This window comes from Anguilla anguilla, chromosome 4 (genome assembly GCF_013347855.1).
Source record: "Anguilla anguilla isolate fAngAng1 chromosome 4, fAngAng1.pri, whole genome shotgun sequence".
NCBI classification, from domain to species: domain Eukaryota; kingdom Metazoa; phylum Chordata; class Actinopteri; order Anguilliformes; family Anguillidae; genus Anguilla; species Anguilla anguilla.
Window position 1 is genome coordinate 14912773 of NC_049204.1, and position 16106 is coordinate 14928878.

The 16106-nt window shown below is 39.9% G+C and overlaps 4 protein-coding genes across 6 annotated transcripts in view; 2 read left to right on the plus strand and 2 right to left on the minus strand.

Annotated features, from left to right (window-relative positions):
- LOC118226221 (chromodomain Y-like protein) overlaps window positions 1-3333 on the plus strand; it is a 44314-nt gene extending 40981 nt beyond the window's left edge. For all 3 annotated transcript variants that reach the window (XM_035415675.1, XM_035415676.1, XM_035415674.1), the window contains exon 7: window positions 163-3333. In XM_035415675.1, the coding sequence (XP_035271566.1) occupies window positions 163-321 (159 nt within the window). In that variant the 3' untranslated portion in view covers window positions 322-3333. The remainder of the gene's footprint in view (window positions 1-162) is intronic.
- A 759-nt stretch (window positions 3334-4092) lies between these two features.
- On the minus strand, window positions 4093-9943 carry rpp40 (ribonuclease P/MRP 40 subunit). The gene is made up of 8 exons (XM_035414149.1): window positions 9711-9943; window positions 7858-8002; window positions 7702-7770; window positions 7507-7602; window positions 7229-7354; window positions 6387-6585; window positions 5547-5681; window positions 4093-5353 (listed from the first exon to the last, which is right to left on the minus strand). The coding sequence occupies exons 1-8, from the start codon at window positions 9825-9827 to the stop codon at window positions 5155-5157; spliced, it is 1086 nt and encodes a 361-aa protein (XP_035270040.1). The 5' UTR covers window positions 9828-9943; the 3' UTR covers window positions 4093-5154.
- Window positions 9944-10991: 1048 nt separating this feature from the next.
- Window positions 10992-13385, plus strand: LOC118225578 (protein phosphatase 1 regulatory subunit 3G-like). The gene has a single exon (XM_035414150.1). The coding sequence runs from the start codon at window positions 11216-11218 to the stop codon at window positions 12083-12085; it is 870 nt and encodes a 289-aa protein (XP_035270041.1). The 5' UTR covers window positions 10992-11215; the 3' UTR covers window positions 12086-13385.
- A 1169-nt stretch (window positions 13386-14554) lies between these two features.
- LOC118225579 (LYR motif-containing protein 4A-like) overlaps window positions 14555-16106 on the minus strand; it is a 41737-nt gene continuing 40185 nt past the window's right edge. Inside the window, exon 3 of the mRNA XM_035414151.1 lies at window positions 14555-15292. Within this exon, the coding sequence (XP_035270042.1) occupies window positions 15221-15292 (72 nt within the window). The 3' untranslated portion in view covers window positions 14555-15220. The remainder of the gene's footprint in view (window positions 15293-16106) is intronic.

A 16106-nucleotide genomic window follows, 5' to 3' on the forward strand; every position in this document is an offset into this window, starting at 1 on the left:
GACTTTCAAACCCAACAGTTTCAGACTCAACATACAGGTGCTGTTTCTTCCTAACATTTTCATTCTCATAAACTAGTTTCTTTCCTCCCTTCCCTCCCATCTCTCCCCCCCCCCCCCCCCCCCCCCCCCCCCCCGTTAATGTGGGACTGTGGCTACGCTCAGGTTCTGCGGGAGTCTAAGGCCTTGGTCTGCAGCACCAGCAGGGCAGCCCTGGAGCAGGCCAACGAGCGGGAGTGCGAGGTCCTGAAGAGAGTCTGGGGATCGCCCCAAGGCATGGACTCCATCCTCAAGTACCTTCAGAAGAAGATCGATGAGTTCTAATCGTGCAAGGCTGTTCCTTGGCCAGAAGGCATGGCGAAACTCGCACGGAAGCTCAGAGGAAGCTCGGCTGCCCTGGAGGACCGGACCTCACGCAAAACGTGTGAATTCCTATATGAACACATGCGTCTGTGTGTGCATGTGGCCAAAGGTTGTGTGATTGTGGATCGAGTTTTCGATTCTGCTGGCCAACTGATGTTGAGGAACAGATGTATTAAGTCCAAGGTATGGCAACAGGGGTGTACTGTGGAACACATTTGACTGTCCAACACTGTCCCCCTATGTTTCTGTCCCACAGCTCCACCTGTTTGTCTCATGAGCTTTATTTAAATGTAATGATCTGCTGTGCACCCACAAAACTGGAGGAGGGGGAGGGGTGCGTACCACTGTTTGGAGGGGACAGGCTTTATGGGGACTAAAGAAGAAAGAAGTGTCTTAGCCAAATAAGGTTGGACCTCTGTACATATGTTAAATTAAGATAAACAAGCCTTACTGATAATGCTCATACTGTATAAACCTGCAGACAAGTAATATGTAAAATTTGTTGGTAAAATTTACTGGCTGTGGTAGCTGTGAAGGAGGCCCAGCTGCCAGGCTGTCACTATGGCAGCAGGAGACTATAAATTGAGCTCAAACTCTACACTGGCGCGTCCATTGGAGTCGACTCTGTGAACTTTTCTAGACTTTTTTGTACATTTTGCTTTCTTCTACACACATGAAGATTCTCCTGACAGAAGAACTCCACTCATCACCTGTGGCAGTATTAGAGCTGATCAAGACAAATTCACCTGGTCAGTTAAACCTGGGATCAGCTTCTTTTTTTCCCCAACTTTAATTATTTGTGGTCTAATTTTTATTTGTTATGGGTCAGCATTACTGGTCCACATGCTTATTTACAAGAGTGAAAACTGCCGAGGTGTGTGTGTGTGTGTCTGTCTGTCTGTCTGTCTGTAAGAGAGATCTAGTACTTTTAGGCTGACTAGCTTATGCCAAATATTTCATATTGTTAAGGGAAATGTGGTTTAGGTTCACTTTAAAATATTCTAATTTAATAATTTAAAAGTCTAAAAAAGCCTTCCTTCAAAGAAAAGTGAGAAAAAGGAGAGTATTCCTTTGCTTTTTGATGTAAAGATTGTTTTGTTTGTACTGTTTTTTTGTGAGGGTTGCAAATGATTGGGAAAAGTTCAAAGTAAGGTATTCTGCCTGGGTATCCCAGTGTGCAATGTGTATATCGGTTTTTGTTTAAACCTGGCTCTTACCATGTTTCATCAAATCCTCAGAATTTTTCTAAGAATTTATAGAGTCCCCCCATGAGCAAGGTGCACTTTTCCCCATTTTCATGGTGGGAAAAGTGCACCTTGCTCACACCTGTTTAAGAGACCTGTGTCTAAGCAACTGTAACCAACGGCTCAGAACCAGCTGACATGATGGGCCGTCCTTGCCAAGGAGTAGAACACACTGCCCTACTACACTAAGGTCAAACTGAACATTTTTTGTTTTTCTTTTATTGACGACACTATATTGTCTAACATCCTGCATGACGAGAGTAGTAAGGCAGACATGCTTCATTTAATGCCATTTAAACATATTTGTTCTCTAAATAGGTACTTTTTAAATGTCAATTTGTCCAAACATAGTTTATTTGTATTGTTGTATTTATAACTGATTTGCTGGAAACTTGTCAGATTTCGAAGAGGGGACTGGCCTGAAACCTGGAGTGGTTGAGATCTGAAGTGAGAAATGGAACCAGTGGACTATAGCAGTTAGCACTGTGGTCTTCCTCATCGGGTGAATTGCAATATGAGATGTGGGACTAAACTGTCTATTAAAAATTAACAGCAGAAAAAGTTAATGTATAACCCCTTATGTTTTTGCACCAGGTCTGAAGTATTGGGTTCCCTCCTCGTCACACGAATAATGACAAACAAAATGAACTCAGGCAGAGGAGTCCCTGATAAATACTCTTAAAACAAGCAAACCCCAATGTTCTTTGTGGTTCTTTCTGGTGTCACACATTTTGGTGGTCAACTTAAATGTAACATTGAGAAATGTGAATTCCAAAGGTGCGATGAGTCAAGACTCTTAGTCGTAGCCATGAAGATGTATTGTCTCCTCGCTTCAGCCCATTCAAGCTCACAGTTCCCATTTCTTTCAGGGAATCATATTGGACATTTATGTACTTAAACATACTACACTGGTGCTCTTCTGGCCTTAAATGTGACCTAATGAGGCATGAAAGAAGTTAGATATAATTGACCACGTTCAAGTGACTCAGAGGCTGCAGTAGATCGAGGTTAATAAAGAAATTAAATTGACTGTGTCCACTACAGGGAACAGCTGTGTCTAACACACCAGTTCATGACCACAGCATCCGAAGCAAGTCTTCACATGAAACCTAGGAAAGCTTTTATTACACCAATCGTTGACCGATTTACAACAGGTGACGTCAACCGCAGGTGTAGCCACAGATTGTTAGTTGCACGGCAGATGCCTCACAATTTGGCAGAGGCAGGTGGTCACATAATTCATCAGCACAAGGTTGACACCTTTTCTCCATACTGTGCACTCAAACTGGAAAATTATTTATGTAAAGATAACAGCATTTGTAACAGACTTTGCAGAGGTGTATTTTTAATGTTCTTGGAAGAACGAGTTTAACTCTGCCAAAATGTCCTATTGAGCCATTGTTACTAATGGTATGCCAAGGGGATTACATAAGTTTTGCTCTTGGGATTGTACCTTATTTTTGTACAGAAAAATGTACTGACGCTGACCCCCTCATAGACAGCCACCAACAGCTGAATCATCCCCATAAGATGGATAAGTGTATATATATACCTGCTTTTAGTCTGAACTCTAGGTACAGTATTTTTACATTTGTGGGACCTATTTCATGTTGTAGTCTATGAGCTATATATAAATATATTGTAAAATCTGTAAAGTTTTTATAGATTAATGAAATATATTCTGCTGTGAAAAATGGTTAAAAAAATAAAATGGTTTTGTACATCAGTATCAACCTGTGTGTGTACTGAATGATATGTATGCTGTCTTTTCTTGCAGCCAAGGACAGCTCTCCACATCTCGTTGTGAAAGGCCTCAATCACCCCTCTGTTTCAGCTCTGTGGTTCAGGACATTTTATTCCTGACCCTGATTCAACCCAATTCAAACAAAGTTCACCGATTAAGTAACGCAAATGACTTGTGACCAGGCATGAAATGAAGTACGCTTCATAACATTGCTGAACATTTATATTAAAAAGCCAAACCGCACACCTGCCTTGAACAATTTCCAGGTGACAGCAAGTAAGTTGGACTTATGAAGCCTGACTGGGGACACTGATATTGTTTGGTGAAATAAATACTCTAATCTGCTTTGCAGCATTTACCCAGTGGTAATGTGTACAGCAGTCATTACATTGATATAGTGAAATCAATACAGTATTGGCACTGGAATCCCAAAGCAGGAGAAAGGTGCATGTGAAATAATTTTAGTGCCTGCTTTCACACTAAAAAGGAGTTTGGAGTCTATGTAACTTAAAGGTGCAGTATGTAAGTTTGGAAAAACAATCACGAGAGCTAGATTTTGGAAAAAAACGTTCCACCTCCTCCCTCCAAAGTCCCACCCTCCGAATATGCGTTTTCTGACATCTGAGTACTGGAAAGAGGATAAGGACAATGAGAAGTAAAGTAGGCGCAATGCAGCGCATCATGCCTCAATGACAGGTACAAAATCAAACACATAACATCATAATAACGAACATAAACAATGAATAGAGAATATATTTTTTATTTACAGCTATGGGCTAACAACAGTCGATAAATAAGACCCAGACAAAGTTACGGGTGAAACATCGGTCAAATTAACATTTCTAAATGCATCTGGAACTGGAGTGTACGATTTTTAATTATTTGTATTTAAACAGCATAGGTAGCTATAAACATATCTCGATAGCTACAGATGAGTAACCTAACGTACAGCATAGCTATAATGTAAACAGTGTGCTAAACACATCAGCTATACAGTGCGGGGTTGTAAAAAATTCTCACAGCAATAGAACAAGCAAGTTAATTACCTGTCCATCAGAAATACTGCTAACACTCAGCGTCAACTTCAGTTCAATTCCTTTTTGGTCTTAATCATTTCTTCAACAGTCTTTCTTTTCTTGGTTTTTTATCAGTATATCTGTTTCGGTCAAAGGTGGAACGGGTAATTTTGGCAGATTTTTCTCTGCCAAACTAGCTCTGCTCTTAACTGTGTAGCCTGCTCCGACAGCGCCGTGGACACACAACCTGATTGACAGGTTGAGAGCTATCCTGATTGGTTGATAAGATTCAGGCACGGTGAAATTCAGTGGCTGATTTCAGAGCATGGGGCAGTCAGAGAGACCTTTTTTTCTTATAGCTTATAATTTTTTGATATCTACAGGAATGTGAAGGAAATTTAACCAAATATAAACAAAACTGTTCCAAAAAAATAAGCATTTCCCTAGGTTCTGGGTGAGAGATATAAATGTAAAAAATCAAGTTTTCTTCAATCCAGAAAACATTCAGAATGTAGTCACAAATCAAATTACACTTTGACCAATTTAATTTATTGGTGGTGACCAATTTAATTTATTGGTGGTGACCAATTTAATTTATTGGTGGTGTAAAAAAAAAAGGTTTTATTGAAAACAAAAATACCAATACCACTTCTGGAAAATGTCAAATGGTGTTCCAACACCAAGTCTCTGAAAGTCAAATTGTCGAGTTCCACTGAAATTGACCTGAAAAACTGCGCTAGTGTGCATGTTGCAATGGGCATACACTGACATAAATAATGGATGGTACATTTTAGGGAGGGCAACCATCATTAGCCCCAGTGGCCATGTGCAGCCAGTAGTCTTGGTTCTTGAACAGTACAAAAGTGTAGAAGTTCTCCCCACCCTTGTGGAAGCCATGCTCGGTGCCACCCCAGGAGACGGGACTGTCTGCAAAACCATGCACCGTCACCGACAGCCACGACGTGAACCTGGGCTCATCGAAGTACCGCCTGAACGTAAAGCAAGTCAAAGGGAGACGAACGGGTTAAAGTTTAACCTGTCCACTGACAGTTTTTGCACTGTGATCGAGGTCTCCCATTTCACACCACAGCTTAGCAGCAATTTGAAGCACCCATGCAGATGAGTGCACAAGAAAATAAATGTACACTGCAGATGATGAATAGTACCACACGTCTGTCTTACCGCAGCTCCTCTAGCAGGGAGTGTATGTCCTCTGGTAGGAGCAGGCCTGTGGTGGTGCACAGCAGGGCTTGACTTACAGAGCTCTGTGGCTCTGGACAGCAATATGCAGATACAAAGCTGGCTGCCTCATTGTTACTGTAAAAGATGTAATCTACATGTAATCTTGTGTACATAACACATCCTATTAAATATCTAAGATTATTTAACCTTTATTTAATTTGGTGTCAGATGGAAAAGTGATCCCCATGGAAAAGTGACCTTTGAGTCATTTTTCTATTATATAAAAATATACATGCTATATAGTAAACTGGCCACAATCCCAAAAAAACACATTACAATAAACATGTAATTTTTAATCCAAAAAACCTACGTTATGTGGGTCATTTTTACATAAGGGGGTCACTTTTCAATAATAGGAAAATGACCCAGGCATCAGTTTTCTATGGGCTCAGATTTCTATACCACACCGGTGGTCCTGTAGACATATGGGATCTCTTTTTATGAGACCTGGCCAAGGAAGCAGCTCAATGCCAAATAAAACATACAAGAGACATCAAGGATACACAATATGAACAAAGAATACCAGTAGTAAAAAACAATCACACACTTCTAAAAAGTACTTCCTGAATTCTTGATTTAAATTCTTTCAGTGAAATGAAGCTCTCTAGACAGGGCATTTTCTGAAGAAGCAATGCCACAACCTGACTTCTAAACTACAATAAAAACAATATTGACACCAACGTCATTAGCCACATAAACTTTGTTATATTATGTGGCAGTTGTTTTTTGCCATCTGACAACAAAGGAGAAATGAAATATAACCACACAGCTCATGCTCACCAACTTATATCCATGGTAACGGCTCCCAGCCACTCCAGGAACTGCTGTGGGTCACATGATCGAGTGTCCCCGCGCAAGTCAGTGGGGTCCAGGGAAGGGCACAGCAGGTTCTTAAAGGTCTGGGAGCTGATGGAGGGTTTGAGCTCTTTAGAGCTATACTGAGAGAAGAAGGACTGAAGCAAGTCCTCACCATCACCCCCTGAGGAGAACACAGGGCAGCCATTAGGAAGAGTAGCCTGGAATGGAGATGCTATCTTGTATGGTTTGAATGCGACTGTGGCATTCCGCACACTGAAAGAAAGGAACAGCCAAGCTCACTGCTTCATTACTGCTTCTGTTCTTTTGACTCAAGGTCTACAGGGTTCAGTAAGTGATACTGAGGTACTGAGGCGCCAGTGGAGGTGGGTGACACTTAGCAATTCAGTCAGCAAAATGTAAAAACACCTCCTCCTCTATCGTAACCCAAGTCATTACAAGAAATAATTTTCTACGGCCAAGCCAGAAAATTTCCAAAATGACTCAAACTTCAACTACTAACTGAGCTATAAATTTGCCTGCGCAATATCATCACAGTAACAAGACAAGGCTGAAGACTAATTTGACTAACAAGGCAATCTGTAGCTCTGTTATTAAGATAAAATTTTAATTTCAAAGGTTCATAACATTTATCCGTTTTCAATCCACAACTGTTTCCTATTGTATGTGCCAATGAGCAATTTTATTTGATGCAAGTTTAAGGAATTACCACATCATAATGATAGCCGTATTTCTGTCCATGTCACTCCTGTGATGACCCACTCATGAATGAAGACATATAAAACTACTGTCTTACCAAAACTTACCTGTGCTATATCTGGCCAGCAGGAAATCACTTGTTAATTGCACCTTCTCTTGCAAGGCCCACATCACCCGTTTGTACCGCTTCCCACCAGCGGCCATCGACTTATCCGTCAGGTCAATGGTCACCACTTTGAAATAAAAAATACTCCATTGTACACACACAACTGTCCATTCTATTGGAAATTGCAATGCAAAGAAACTAATTTAACATGTATGAATTAGACTAAACACAAACTGATCAGACATAGTAAGACGTTAAAAACAGGGTATGACTGCCCACCATATCTCATTGGCTGTCTGTGGTTGTATTGTGAGGCCTTGCCTTCAAGACCCAGCTCCTCATATGTGTCCTTATCAACAGACAATATCACCTGTCCTGAAGTAAAGAAGTAAATACAAGTGAAGAGAAATAACACATAGCGCATGCTAACCTGGGCACAATATGAACAAGAAGAGTGACAGTGACCATTCTTACCAGTTGGGAGAAGGGCAAAGGTGTTGTCTTGGTCAATTCTGGTCTTGTAAGATAGTGCATACAGACAGCCTGCAAATAATCAGAAAAGTCAGTGCTTGGTCACCACCAAATTCAGCTACTCTGGAACACAGCAGAAAAGGGATTTTTTTTGTTTACCTTTCTTTACAACTTTCTCCAGAAACTCTTCCTCAAGCAGTTTATACACAGGTAAATTCTTCAAAAGATAATATTTTGAGAAGCTGCTGACAACACTTCTCAGCCCAGATGGAATAATTCCACACTCCGGTATTAAAACAGACACCTGTGAGTAAAGATAAATCACACGTGTATAACATGACAAATTTCAATTTATTTTTAGCTAGATAAAGGTTGAGCATTCACGTCTAGGCAAATATATTATATGGCCAAAAGTACGTGGACACCACTTATAATTAGTGGGTTTGGCTACTTCAGCCACACCCATTGCTAACCTACAGGGGCCTAAAATCAAGTATACAGCCATGCAATCTCCATAGACAATCACTGGCAGTAGAATGGGTTGTAGTGAAGAGCTCAGTGACTTTCTATGTAGCATTGTCATAGGATGCCACCTTTCCAACAAGTCAGTTCGTCAAATTTCTGCCCTGATAGAGCTGCCCCAGTCAACTAAGTGCTTTTTTTTTTTTTTTTTTTTTTTAAGTGAAAATGTCTATGAGTAAGAACAGCTCAGCCACGAAAGCCACACAAGCTCACAGAACGGGGCTGAAGCGAGCAGCGTTTGTCCTCGGTTGCAGCACTCACTACCAACTTCCACACTGCCTCCGGAAGCAATGTCAGCACAAGAATTGTTAATCGGGAGCTCCATGAAATGGGTTTCCATAGCCGTGCTACCGCGAACAATCCTAAGATCATCATGCGCAACGCCAAGCATCAGCTGGAGTGGTGTAAAGCACACCTACATTGACCTCTGGAGTAGTGGAAACACTTTCTCTGGAGTAATGAATCAAACTTCACTATCTGGCAGTCTGACAGACAAATCTGGGCTTGGCAAATACCAGGAGAAAACTACCTACCAAACGCATAGTGCCAACTGAAAAGTTTTATAGAGGCGAAATAATAGTCTGGGGCTGTTTTTCATGGTTTGGGCTAGGTCCCTTAGTTCCAGTGAAGGGAAATCTTAATGCTACAGCACACAATGACATAATAGAGAATTGTGTGCTTCCAACTTTGTGGCATCAGTTTGGGGAAGGCCCTTTCCTGTTTCAGCATGACAATGGCCCCGTGCACAAAGCCAGGTCCATAAAGAAATGGTTTGCTGTGTTTGGTGTGGAAGAACTTGACCTGCACAGAGCCCTGACCTCTAACCCATGGGATGAGAACCTTTGGAATGAATTGCAATGCCAACTGCACACCAGGCCTTATCGCCCAACATCAGTGCCCTACCTCACTAATGTTCTTGTGGCTGAATGGAAGCGAATCCCCGCAGCCATGTTTCAAAATCTAGTGCAAAACCCTTCCCAGAAGAGTGGAGACTGTTACAGCATCAAAGGGGCAACAAACTCCTTGCCCGTGGTTTTTCATTGAGTAGTTCAACAAGCGCACATGTTCAGGTGTCCACATTCTTTTTAGCGATGAAATGTGTATCGGATCACACGCCATTTGTGTCTTATAAGCACCCATTTGCCAATCTAAGCCTAACAATATTTAAAACCAAAGCTCGTTTCCACACGATAGTTTTGCAGCTAGCTAGTTAAAAATGCGAAACATCAGATTACGGTTTTTGGCGAAGTACTTTTACAGGACTCCTCGGACAATCCGACGTCCAGACTAGTTCCGCGTATAAATCGAATAATTAAGTCAGATTTCAATTGCAGACACAGTAATTTATTTAATATTTACGAATGCAACAAACGTTTATAGTGCTAACTTCGGGATACTGAAGACAGTTGTATTTAGTGTTTTAACAGACTGCTGCGCTACCACTGGAATCTCGATGTTTCTACATTTACAACATACCTAGCAACACTCACCTTGTAGTTAAAAAAGTGCTTAGCCACGTGTGTGGCATGACGAGATTTTTCATTCAAGAAACTGGATTTCTCACAGATAAGTAAATTCCTTGGACATTTCTCTAAATTCGTAAACATTGCTGACAGCGACAATTATCTACTCATGAATTAACTATACTTTCTTAGTAGTTTGACAATACTATTTGAAGATCTTCACGGGTATTTGCAGTTCCTGTTTCTCCTCTATTCGTATACTTAACCAATAGCAAGATTGCAACCTTCTGAAAGGCGGTCTCACTGGCGTCACTTCCTGTGTCATCCTCATGCACTTCCTTGAAAAAGAAAACATTTGAAAAACTTGCATAAGAAGCGGTTCCATCTAGATACCTTCCAGGATATACTTCAGAGGAGAATTAGAAAAAAATAGTCCATGTACGATGTATAATCCCTTTCAGATATTAAAACAGTTTAAATTTATTATTATTTATTACAATAATAACAAAAATAATAATACCAATAATGACAACAACAACGACAATAATAATAATAATAATTATTATTATTATTATTATTATTATTATTATTATTATTATCATAAATCATAGTGGAGGGTTGCCTATTCACAAGCCTATATTAAGGTAAATGCGATTTTTTGAAGTGAAAGTACATCCATGCTGTTAATCACTAACTCCAAAAATAAAAACACATAACCAACACTATCAAAACTAAACAAGGACGCTGAGAGATCAAACAATTAATATCTCCATATCTCCACCTGTCCTTTGAAACATTGATATATTGGCGGTTGGAAGTAGATTGACACCCATGTTTCATTATAGTAAAACTAAAATCAAGAGACAGCAAACGGGTTTGACATTAGTGTACAGCTCGACACATTTCACAAGTAGGGCTACTGTGAGAGTGCATAGACGTTTTATTCAGGAATTACCACTGCCTTCGGCTACACGAGAAGGCAAGTGGTAGTCTACAGTTTTATTGAACTATACATGCAGTTCAACATTGCACTGTGTAACCTTTATTTCAATTGACAGTAAAAAAAAAAAATTAAAAAAAACATCTGAACATCGATGTACATTTAATCATTTTGTTGAGAAGATTCCGTAGGCTATATTATTATTATTATTATTATTATTATTATTATTATTATTATTATTATTGTTGTTGTTGTTGTTGTTGTTGTTGTTGTTGTTTTCAGTAGCCTTACATGTAAGTGTAATAAAGTGACATTTGGCCTAAAACTCAATGCACGTTTTCAGTCACAGGGGTCTGAGTAAGCTAACAGTATTTCCTCATCCTTTTAAATTACGCTGCTGTGACGCGCAGTGGTTTATGCTGGATACAGCAGCGGGCAGTTTTTCGGTGGCTTCTGTGGATGGCCATTAACAAGGTCGGTTTAATTACCAAGCCATCTTAGTTTTCCTTATTTAACCACAATTTCACGTGAGTGTCTTTCTTTTTACATAGTAGTTTCCTTCAGACAATTGTTTGCCTTTGACACAAACTTAATGGATATCAACGGCACAGAGTCGCATATGTCCGACACGGGTCATGTCCATAATTATAAGCAAGGATGTAAAAGTGTGGAGCGCAACAGTTGGAAGAGTTTTGGTGAACCGCCACCTGAAAACGGCAATGGACTTGATGATAATGCTGATTACACGGATTTTGAGGAGCAACAGATCCTCTTAAAAGACAGGCGAAGGGCGAAGTCACTGCCCGCTTACCCGGAGCAGACAAGCCTTTTCAAAAAAATCTCACAGGGATGCAGAAAGAGAGTGAAGTTTGCAGATGCGCTGGGACTTAACTTGGAAAGCGTGAAGCACTTCAGCAGCACTGACGACCCACACGTCCCTTCTAAAGTATTTTCAAGACTTCAGACCTTCCCTCCTCAACAAGAATGTGAATTATTTGGAGACCTGTGTGACACATTCAATTCCACACTTGCAGTGGATCGGTTGGTACCCACGTTCAAGATGCCAGTGGAGAAAACTGACTTTGAAACCCGAGTTGAACGGTGCCGCGTAACTCTAGAAAAAATAACTGTTACTCGATTTGACGTGCGAGGGACGATAAGAGCACTGACATCGGGCTCATGTAAGAGGGAGGTTGGAGTGAGGTATACATTCAACGACTGGCTTTCATTCATGGATGCGCAAGCGATACCAATGTCAGGGAAGAATACTGCTGCAGTCGGAGAAAAGTTTATGTTCACGATGTATACGCCTCCATTCATGGACCCCAGCTCCTCGGTTCACTTCGCAGTATATTCCAAGAGTGACTACGGCGAGTTTTGGGATAACAACGAAGGAAAGAATTACACTTTGAAGTATCACTGCATTTCCACTTATGAGACAGCAGCATTCCTTGCCACTTAAACGCACATTACTTTATGTAATGTCACGGGCCTGCGCACTTAATTAGCAGCCTACATAGTACGGCACTTTAATAAATATATTAAAGTTCATATGTCCCCCGATAGCATTTGGTTTTATGGCTGTCATTCGGTAGTGAAAATGAGAGACGTGGCAAGTTTGCAGAACATTGTATATTTAATCTGTGTGCAAATACGTGAAATGAGACAGCGATAGTCTACACTTACAATGTACTCACACGTGCTGCTGTTAGTTCTGAATAACACTTTAAGTACAACTATTTTTTTCATGGACCCTACGACATATTGTGATACATATGTTGAATAATTAACATTATTTTTTAAAAAGAAATTATGAAATGGTTAGATCTTAGATTAGCCTATAAAGCATTATTTTCAAGAAAACTTACATACAAAACTGGTATTTAATGGCCTACAGTATAGCAACATATTTTATAAAATATGTCATAAGAGTTGTTTATACTATGATAAAACAATATTTGAGCAAACAGTAAAGTAAAACTTCTGAGGCATATGGTGCATTGATACTCTCACTACTGCAGTGGTTCCCAAACGTGGTTCTGGGCACGCCCCTCTTTACAGTATCTTTTTTAAAAACACACACGTTCAACAACATAATTACACCAGTCTTTAATTTGATCATGTGGTTTAAGAGGGTAAATAATCCTTCTAAACATAAAAGGCATTTAATAAAAATAAAAAAAATTACAATGGAATGAAAACTAGCATATGCAGGGGGCCCAAGGACCGAGTTTGGGAACCACTGCACTACCGCAATGTAAATAAGGTATAAAATATGTATGCTCAAATCTGAACCTTGAATCCAAATCTAGCCCGGGTTTTCTTTTCCCCCAGGTAAATTAACTAAAAAATTTGGCCAGCCTGTATTTACACTTGACTCCGAGGTAAAGGGAGGTCGAAAAACCAGGAGTTCTTGGACCTCCAGTTCTTGAGTTTGCAGAAAATTGTACCACCTCTATGAATATGTTGTACTCACAATACTTCATCTATTTTATACAGATTCCCCCCCCCCCCATAATTTCATATCCATTGTTAGGACTTTCATGTCTTCTTGTTGGCAACTTTTTAAAATGGTATTATTCTACTTTTGCCTAAAACAACTGTTATTTTTGTGAATATCCTTGAATGAATGTATTAAAATCACACAACAAATTGCATTATATAATACAATGTATTTTTAAAAATTGAATGTAAATGTATTAAGATAACCCTCTGAATAGTGGCTTGAAAACAAAAACATAAATAAACAGAAATCCAAATCATACAACTACAAAAATTTGTCATTCAGAATAAAACAAAGGAAAAAAAAAAACAGTACTATTGTGGGCTAAAATTATATTCCACTAGTCACTGGGATGTGCTCGTCTCTTTTTTGAAGACCATCATTCACCTTTGTATCACGGTAACAAAGTCCTCGAGTAGATCATGCTTGATCATGTTTACCTATCTAATGCTAATCTAATCAGCAAACAGAACTCTGGATTCCCAGGCCAGGTTTCCAATAAATGAACAGCGTTTTCAGGACAGACCTGAATTTATTTTGGAATGATACTCACTTAGGAATAGGACACACAGGCAGTTGTATCCCCAGATTAACCTGAAATATGAATGATTTCTTGCTTTAGGGGGGATAATGTCTTGAATACTAAATTCTGGCATCCATGTATATGGATTTTCAACAGCTGAATACAGATTCAAATCCCATTAATTTGGTAGATGATACCGCTCCATACCCTCAACCGGTTGTTTACTGCCAACCTTGCAAAACTTTGCACAATATGTACAGTAAAATACATGATAACATTTAGTTTCATTGCTTTTTTCCATGCATGACTCATTTCTAGGATGCATTAAATAAATTGAAAAGAAGCACACAATCGCAGTGATTAACCCAAAGCAGTACTTAGAGAAACAAAACCTCTTAAGAGAAACCACAGGAGATAAAAATGTTGGATCATATAAAATATGAACACATACACTTTGTGACCTCTTAGATTTCCATAAGCATCTGGGTCCTGTTGGATTCAATGCCACCACCTCATTTCAGAGCATAAAGCTAAATAATATTCTTTATGTTGGAGAATGTAGAGTCATTTTCAGTTTAATCTTCAGTGCTACTGTACGTGCATGTTTTCAATATTTGATTTATAAATGGTGGAATTGGATTTATATTATTATTTATTATTATCTGAACAGTGAAACGGTCAAGTAATGTAGAAGAAAAACTATAATGGGTAGTCTTGTCAGTCCACAGAAAAGGCCATTTCCCCGCGAAGTCAATATATTACATGACCTTTATACACTTTGCACCCGTTCACTAGGTCAGCACTCGCTGAGTGTGTGCCTTAACAACAACAAACTGGCTATTTTTAAACACTCAACCTTGAGGGACAGGCTGCACGACAGACAATGAGCTACACAAACACATACATATACACACTCAAATATATTTGTGATTATAATGAGTAAGTAGATAGTCTATGCATGGATAAACACATACTGTACACTAGATACAATGCACACTTATACATAAACATCTCACATGTATGGCAATACTAATATATTTAAGCATGTGCATTATGTTTAATATAAGTGTTTATACAGACACATACAAGCGTATAATCCCACTCCTGCAAATTCAATTATTCCTATTCCATTATTTCTTTGGACAATATTTTTGAAGCAAGCCATTTATGAATGAAAAATAAAAATTCTGATTCAAATACATATCTTTAATTCAGTTTCAAATTCAGTTCAAACAAAGAAATATATACACGTGTATTTATATAGTGTAACAATAAACTGTTTAAAAGTTAAATCAAATAACAAAAGGGAATCAAGGCAGGGTGTACAGCATCGTACAAGCTCACAGTGAATATGGCTGACATAAAGCTGCTCAACATGCCACCACAGCGTTGTGGAGAAGCCCCGCGAGAGAAAGGCAATGGCAGGAAACAGCCGGGCCTCAGCAGCACAGGTCCCCCTTTTTCCTGTCGCGTGCTCTCCGTCGGGAGGTCAAGCTTAAGGGGGCGAATGCCCCGACTCCCCTGCGCCCTCCCTTCAGCAGACGCGTCATCCAGGTTCCCCCTCTCCCGGCTCAGTCGGTCGCCTTCGCCCCTCGGTCCTCCACGACGGTCTTCTGAGCAGTGTAGAGCTTCCCAATGGACACCTGCAGGGAGGGACAGGCACTTAAGTCATGGGGAAATAACCCGAGACAGAACCTGTTAAAAGTCTCAGTCTCGTAATTCAACCTGTTCCTGGAGACCTACCGTCCAGTAGGTTTTCACTCCAACCCTAACAAAGTGTGCCTCATTCAACAGCTAGAGATGTTGTTGAGCTGCTAATTAGCCGAATTGGGTGTGCAAAATTATGGTTGAAATGAAAACTTACAGGATGGCATATCTCCAGAAACAGGACTGGGAAGGAATTACTTAAATCTTAGTAAAATGCATCCACGTATGTATCACATACATTATATTGAACACATACAAAATTCTGGGACTGCTTGATTACATGATAGATACATAATATATACAGCTATACAGCCACAAATGCTGTACACATAACATACATAAATACAGGTATAGTGATATTTGTGTACAGGCTGACACACTTTTCCCCAGACCACAATGTGCTGAAGTCAAATCTGTCCGTTAGTTGAATGGTCCGGCACTCAATGTTTCAGTGCACTGAAATGCACCAGAAGGGACTGCCTGTTTCAACAGAGACATTTCGGCCCAGGACGAGGGCATCTATGGAGCAAATCAATAGTCCGCCAAGGCAGAGGCAGGTGGAGTGAGTCCCTGTGACTCCCTGCTATGACACCCCAGGTTTATGTTTACTCACAAAAAAGAAGCTTGCATAAAACAAGCAGTAGCAGCAGAAAGATTCAGTAGCAATCCCAGAAGCCCTCCATATCCTTTTAAAGAGCGTAAATCATTCTGCAGCATTGCAGCAGCATTAGTTTACTGTAGCAATTAAAA